This window comes from Melozone crissalis, unplaced genomic scaffold, assembly GCF_028551555.1.
Source record: "Melozone crissalis strain CALT ecotype California unplaced genomic scaffold, PUWL_Pcris_2 ptg000007l_1, whole genome shotgun sequence".
Lineage (NCBI taxonomy): Eukaryota > Metazoa > Chordata > Aves > Passeriformes > Passerellidae > Melozone > Melozone crissalis.
Window position 1 is genome coordinate 1,186,681 of NW_026535785.1, and position 7,236 is coordinate 1,193,916.

The following is a 7,236-nucleotide window of genomic DNA, read 5'->3' on the forward strand; positions in this document are numbered from 1 at the left end:
ACCCCGCCGCGGGGCTGAGCGGGGTCCGCAGGGTGCCCGGCACCGCTGGCTGTGCCAGGGCAGGAGCTCCTGCTCCCAGTGAGACCCCCATGGCACAGCCACCGCCCCCCACCCGCCCCAGTGCTCCCCATGGGGTACCTAGGGCCACCTTGGTCCTGGCCCCCCACACTCTGAGCCAACAGCCCAACCCCATGGTGGGGTCCCCCCAAACCCAGGGGGTGCCCTCCCCACATGCTGGAGCATCCAGACCCACATTCCATGCACATGGAGCCCCATGGGCTGAGTCCCCAGCCCGGGACCCCCCACCCACCCCTGTCCCCCCAGCACTGCAGCGCTGTCAACCCAGCTTTATGGGAGATGATGTAATTAGCTCAAATTTGGAGGGATTAAAATGCAGATAGGGCTAACAAGCACGAGGGCACCACAGGGCCCGGGCTTTCAGGAGCTAATCCCCAGCCTGGCTGGCAGAAATAGGCCACCCTCCTTCCCACTCCCCCCACAGCCCCTGCACGGCTCGGTAGGGCAGGAGGCACCAACCCACAGCAGGACATGGGCTGGGCAGAGGGGCTGGAGGGACACCGTGGTGATGGGACACGGGCAGCACCTCACCAGGCACATCTCACCTCTTCGAACCGCCCAGGAACCTCGCAGCTGTGCCGGGATTCCAGCACTGAGTGTTGTGCCCCATCCCATCCCATCCCAGGGCTGGGTGGGTGCTCCTGGAGCAGCTCTGATCCCACCCCATCCCAGGGACCCATCAGCCCCTGCCCAGGGACAGGCAGAGCCTGGGATCTCCCCAGCAGCCACCAGGATCAGCCAGAACCCCCCAGTTTCTTCTGAGCTCCTGTGGTGCCATTTAAACTATCACAGAACCATTTGGGATGGAAAGACTCCCAGATCAGTTCGCCCTCTCCCCAGCACTGCCAAGGCCACCGCAATGTCCCCAGATGCCACATCTACCATGGGATGGCCTTTAATCCATGAAGAAATGGCTAAAAGCGGCCTAGAACTGGAGCATGGAGCAGGAGCTGAGCCAAGGGCCAGGGAATGCAGGATGGCACAGCAGCAGTCCAGCCCTAGGACTTGGCTCCATCCAAGCCCAGCAGAGGGGCTGGGCCACACCTTATCCCCCCAAAAGTGGGGAAAGCTCCCCATGTGGGCAGCACCTTAGTGTCCCCACCACAACACCCAACTTGTACAGGCTTTGCCTCAAACAGAGGTGTGGGAATCATCAAACCAGGAATAGGCATGGAAGGCAAGAGGGGGCAGCAGACAAAGCCTGGCACTGAGATGGAACCCCCAAAGCCCCTCAGAATCAGAGCAGAAGGCAGCCCAGGCTGCGGCCCTGACAAGGCAGAGGAGTGGGCACAAGACAGGTGTTTAACTCGAGTTGGGAAATGCGGAGCCTCCAATCACAGTGAACGAGGCTTCCCACGCTGGAACACATCCCTGCACCGCCACAGGCACACGGGGCGGCTCCGCTCGCTCCATGTGCCCCAAAACCACAGCACACCGGGCTCTCTACGGCTCTTTATTGACAGTTCTGGGGAGAACAGTTCATTTCTTCTTCTCCACGTCCTGCTCCGCCGCTTCCTTGGCGCGCTTGGCGCGGATGCCGAAGAGGCGAGCGTTGGCCCGGGCCATGCGAAGGCTGGCAAAGGCCTTGAAGTTCTTCTCGTCCTCAGAGATGACACGCGCCTTCTCCCGCTTGAAAACCTGCGGGGAGAGTGCCAGACAGTCAGGCTGCCCCTCGGGGCTGAGAGCCTCAGGAGCTGCCCCTCAGGAGCCAGACAGTCAGGCTGCCCCCCGAGCCCAGGTTTCCCGCCATGGTGTCTGTGAGAGCAGCGGGAACAGAGCGCTCGTGCCATCTACAGGCCCTGCCCTCCGCCGGGATCTGCCTTCCCGCAGGCTCCTCACAGGAGCAGGAATGAAAACAAGCACCACGGGAAACCTGAGTCAGCTTTACAGAATCACAGCATTGTTAAGGCTGGTAAAGACCTTTAATAGCGAGCTGTTAGCCCAGCACCACCATGGTTACCACCAACCTTGTCCTCAAGTGCCACATCCATGTGTTTATCGAGCACTCCCAAGGATGGGGACTCTACCAACTGCCCTGGGCAGCTGTGCCAGGGATGGACAGCCTGGCCAGTGAAGGAATTTTCCTAATATCCAAATTAAACCTCCCCTGGCACAGCATGAGGCTGTTTCCTCTATTCCTGTCACTTATCATCTGGGAGGAGAGCCTGACCTCCTCCCAGTTCCACCCTCCTGTCAGGGAGTTGTAGGGAATGACAAGAGGTTTGTGACACTACTGACAGCAGCTCTGGGAAGCAGAGAGGATTTAGGGACAAATGGTGACCACAGAAGCTGCCTGAGCACTCCCACCCCAGCTGAACCCAAAGCACCCACAATTTCACAGTTCTCTCAAAGACTTATTCCTGGTTTTCTTTTGATCCAGGATGGGCAATGCCTGGACACAGCCACCCTCAGCTGTGAGGCAGCAAGGACAGAACCCTCTCCCTCTCCACAAGTCCAACCTCAATCACATCACACCCAGAACATGATTAAAGGACACTTACGTTCTTGATGGGCATGACAGGTCCTGTGAGCTGCGTGGCCATCTTGAGTTCCTCTGGCTGCACAACAGAAGATGGGAATGTTAGAAGAACAGAATTTAAACTTCTCTGGCTAAAACCTCAGCTAAAGCACAGCAGGTACCCAGCTTAAACATGGTGCTAATGATCCTGCCAGGAGCTGTAACACTGAATGGGAACAAAGCCAGCTTGGCACTGCTGAGCTGCACCAGCGACCCACGCTGTGCCCGGATCCAGCCAGAGCAGCAGCGGCCACAGCTCTGCCAGCTGGGACAGCTCTGACACCAACTGTGCTGCTCTCAACTTACACAGGATCATCCAGGTTGGAAAATACCTCCAGGATCATCCAGTGCAAGCTGTGCCTGATCCCCACACTGTCACCAGCCCAAAGCACTGAGTGCTACATCTGTTCCTTCCTTGGACAGCTCCAGGGAAGGGGACTCCAAACCTCCCTGGGCAGCCCCTGCCAATGCCCAACCCCCCTTTCCAGGAAGAAATTCCTGATGTCCAACCTGAACCACCTTCCCTGGCACAAACTGAGGCTGTTCCCTGAGCCTGCTTTTCTCCAGGCTGCCCACACAGCTCATGTACACCAAACACGTTCCTCAGCAACTCCTTCTCAAGTTGATTCCAGCTTCTTGTAAGAGCATGTCATCAGACAAAAATGACTGAACGTTTACTGAATACAGCTGACTTCCAGCAAACACATCTGAATCAGAGTTTCAGCTCCAGGCTCTCTCTCCCTGCTCTGAAGATGGAGTTAAGCAGCCTGGAGCTGCCAGATTCTCCACAAGATGGAAGGACAGTCTGAACTCGCCCTTGTGTTCCCTGGATCTACTGGCAGCAGAGCCAGGGAACACAGCTCTGCTCTGATCCTGGAGAGGTTTTAATGAAAACCATTTTTGAATGTCAGTAACAATTGCCTTCTGGAGCCTGCCTGGCACAGAGCTCTGGAGCCACTCACAGCCTGTCCCTCAGCCTTCCACTGCAGGACTGACTCCAAGGGGAATTTTCAGCCACTCTGACAATTTAGCTCTCTAAACTAAAACTCAATTGGCTGAGCAAGGAGCAAAGCTCCAGGAATCAGCACCTAAACAAGCCAGCAGCTGCTCAGCCAAATGCCTGGCTGAAGTGTCACTGCAGCCCAGAGTGCCCTGTTAGACTCAGCCCTGCCAGGCCTGGCCTTGTGCTGGGCTCAGAACCATGGGGCTCACACAGTGGAGAGGACTCAGGAGCTCTGCCTGACACCAAACCACCCACAACAGGACACATTTCCAGCTCAGAACCATGGGGCTCACACAGTGGAGAGGGCTCAGGAGCTCTGCCTGACTCCAAGCCTCCCAGAACAGGACACATTTCCAGCTCAGAACCATGGGGCTCACACAGTGGAGAGGGCTCAGGAGCTCTGCCTGACTCCAAGCCTCCCAGAACAGGACACACTTCCAGCAGTGAGGTACTCACAGAGCTGTCTCCCTTCTTGGGCATGGCTGGCTTCCTGGGGAAGAGGATGAGCTTGGAGTGGTACTCCTTCAGCCTCTGCACGTTGGCCTGCAGGGACTCTGTGGACTTGTTCCGCCTCCGGGGATCCACGGAGATGCCGATGGTCCGGGCAAACTTCTTGTTGATGCCAGCGAGCTGAGAGAGAGGAGAGAGCAGTGTCAGCATCCCACAGCTCCCACCAGCCAGGCAGGGACCCCAGCACGGGGTGCAGGCTCTGGAGGAAGGCTGGGCATCAGCTCAGGGACCAACAAAAGGTGTCCTGCTGTATCTTTGTGCTTAAAACGTTGCTCAGGCTGATTTCTGCAGGTGGATTTCCCTAGAGGAGCAAAGTGCAACCCCTGCAGGACACACTTAAACTTGGATTCACACAGATGTTTATGACTCAGCTTGTGGACAACTGTTTCACTGAATACTGGGAGCTCCATTAAATCAGGATTTTTTTCCTAGCCATCTCAAACAACCATTAAATAATGTCTATTTTTTTAGATTATCTTAAACAAAAAACTAATTTTCTGTTTGAAGACAAACAGCTGCATCCTGCTTTGTGTTCCACCATTACCCAAAAATTAAAAAAAAAAAAAGCAATGAAGTATTTGGCACCCAGAAGAACAATTTCCCTGCCTCAGTGCACCAATTCCAGTTATAAATGCTTTAATTAAGACACTGAGCCAGGCGCAGAGGCAGCTGGTGCTGCCAGTGAGCCCTGATGTGCAATCTGATCACAGAGACACAGTGGGTGGCTTTGCAGACCCCCTTTAGCTGCTCAGCACAGCTGGGCAGGTCACAGGGACACGGAACACCTCCCACTTTAATCCAACTATGTGGGCTTTAATCCAACTATTATTACTCCAGCCACTCCAAGATGCTGTGCTGAATGGTTCTTCCTCCTGGTACAATATCCTCTGCTAATCTTAGAACTAAATTGAGCTGAGTTTACTTGGTCCTTAACTGGAAACATTGGCTAAAATATTTAGAATTAGCAGAACAATGTTTCACAAACAAACAATTTAATGAAGATGATCTTAATCTTCTCCCTCTCCCAAAAAAGTTTAGGAGACTCAAGGCTCCTTCAGAATTCAGATTTCATAGAATCTCTGAATAGCCTGGGTTGGAAAGGACCATAAAGATCTTCAAGTTCCATCCCTTGCCGTGAGCAGGGGCACCTTCCCCTATCCCAAGCCCTGTCCAACCTGGCCTTGGACACTTCCAGGGATGAGGCAGTCACAGTTTTCCTGGACACCGTGTGCCAGGGCCTCCCCACCCTCACAGGGAAGAATTTCTTTCATATACCCAAACTAAATTTCCACTATTTAAGCTTTATTTTAACAGAATTTTTAATTACATTCTCACCAGATAAACATTTACCTTTCAAAGCACTTTTCACAACCCCACTCCACCATCACAGGTAAGACCATTTTTCCTTGCTCCCAGAGCCAGGCAATGCACAGCCCTACCTGGCAGGTACCAACACCTGAGACAGTCGCCTTGTGCAGGACAGGAGAATCAGCTCAGCTCAGACTTTGTTTGCGTTTTTGAATGGATGCTCCGTACTCACCTTAAGCTCCTCCAGGCTGAAGCCTCTGCCAGCACGGACCTTTTTGTGGTATCTGATGGTGGGGCACCTGACGATGGGCCGGATGGGCCCGGCCACGGGCCGGGGGGCGATGCGGCGAGCCTTGGCCTGGCGAGCCTTCCTCCTGGAAGGGCAGGGTCACAGCATCCTTCAGCTCGGGCACGTGGAGCCCAACCTGTGCCCGACCCCCAGCACCTCACCAACCCAGCCCCGAGCACTGAGGGCTGCATCCAGCCCCTCCCTGGGCAGCCCCTGCCAAGGCCTGACTGCCCTTTCTAGGAAGAAATTCCTTGTGATGCCCAACCTAAGCCACCCCTGCACAAACCCAGGCTGTTCCCTCTCCTCCTGTCCCTGTTCCCTGGGACCAGAGCCTGATCCCTCTTGTTAGGCAGTTGTGGAGACCCAGAAGGTTCCTCCTGAGTCTCCTTTTCTCCAGGTGAGACCCCCTAGCTGCTCCTGGTGATCCAGACCCTTCCCAGCCCCATTCCCTTCTCTGGACATGCTCCTCAATGTCTGTCCTGCAGTGAGGGGTCAAATACAACACTGGAGTTCCAGGTGTGACATCAACACCAGAGCAGGGCCTGTCTCCTGTCCTACTGGTCACAAACCAGGTGTCACCAGCCTCCTGCCCACCTGTGACAGCCACGGGCTACACGGCATCTCTACGACATGAGGCACCTCCTGCCCTGCGATGGCTCCCGAAGGAACAGCCGGGCCGGGCCGGCTGCTGCTGCCATCAGAGACCCAGGGAAGAGCGTTCATCACAGCGGATGCAGCGATTCCGGAGATGTCTCATCACTTGGCTGCGGCTGGCAGCGGCTCACCCCGAGCAGAGCGGGGGATGGCGGAACAGATCCCCGGCGTCCCGGCCCCGCTGAAGCCGAGCCAGCCCCTCCCGCGGCCCGCGGAGCTCGGGGACTCACCTGCGGAGCTTGCGGGCGGGCTGGTTGAACCAGGTGGCGACTCGGCGCTGCCAGTCCTTGTGGAAGTGGGGCTTCAGGATCATCCCATTGCGGCTGGGCGCCATGGCTGCGGCCTGCGGACACCGGCACGGTTAACGCGGGGACACCCCAGGCGCCCCCAAGCCCGCGGTCCCCGGCCCGGCCCCATCGGCGCCCCCAGGGCCTCCCCCGCGGCCCCGCGCGGGACTGTGGCGGAGGCGGGCGCGGCCCCGGCGGGCGGATGGCGGCGGATGGAGCCCCCGGCCCTCACTCACCTCCCGCCACGACAATGGCGACCGGAAAGGAAGCGCTGGCGCGGCGGCGCCGGAAGTGCTGCGGCGGTGTCCAATGGGGAGCGCGGGAGCGGCCCGGAGAGGGGCGGGGCCAGTGAGGGGCGGTGGCGACTGCTCCGTGCCCGCAGCAAAGATGGCGGCGGTTTAAAGGGCCCGCGCACCGCGGGGGAAACGGGGAGCGCGGACACGGGGAACGGGGCCGCAGCCAGCCTCGACCGGCAGCAGCGGCTCGATGCCCTCTCTCTCTCCAGCACCTCCTGGGCAGGACAATGGGACGGACACTGGGCAGGGGTTCCACTGGTCCTAAATCCTGAGGGATCCCCATCCACCCCCCA

At 57.4% G+C, this 7,236-nt stretch overlaps 1 protein-coding gene across 1 annotated transcript; it reads right to left on the reverse strand.

Moving 5' to 3' along the window:
* Positions 1–1,518: 1,518 nt before the first annotated feature.
* RPL13 (ribosomal protein L13) lies at positions 1,519–6,907 on the reverse strand. The gene is made up of 6 exons (XM_054269443.1): positions 6,884–6,907; positions 6,591–6,703; positions 5,650–5,791; positions 4,056–4,229; positions 2,580–2,636; positions 1,519–1,716 (listed from the first exon to the last, which is right to left on the reverse strand). The coding sequence occupies exons 2-6, from the start codon at positions 6,692–6,694 to the stop codon at positions 1,558–1,560; spliced, it is 636 nt and encodes a 211-aa protein (XP_054125418.1). The 5' UTR covers positions 6,695–6,703; positions 6,884–6,907; the 3' UTR covers positions 1,519–1,557.
* Between the last annotated feature and the right edge of the window lie 329 nt (positions 6,908–7,236).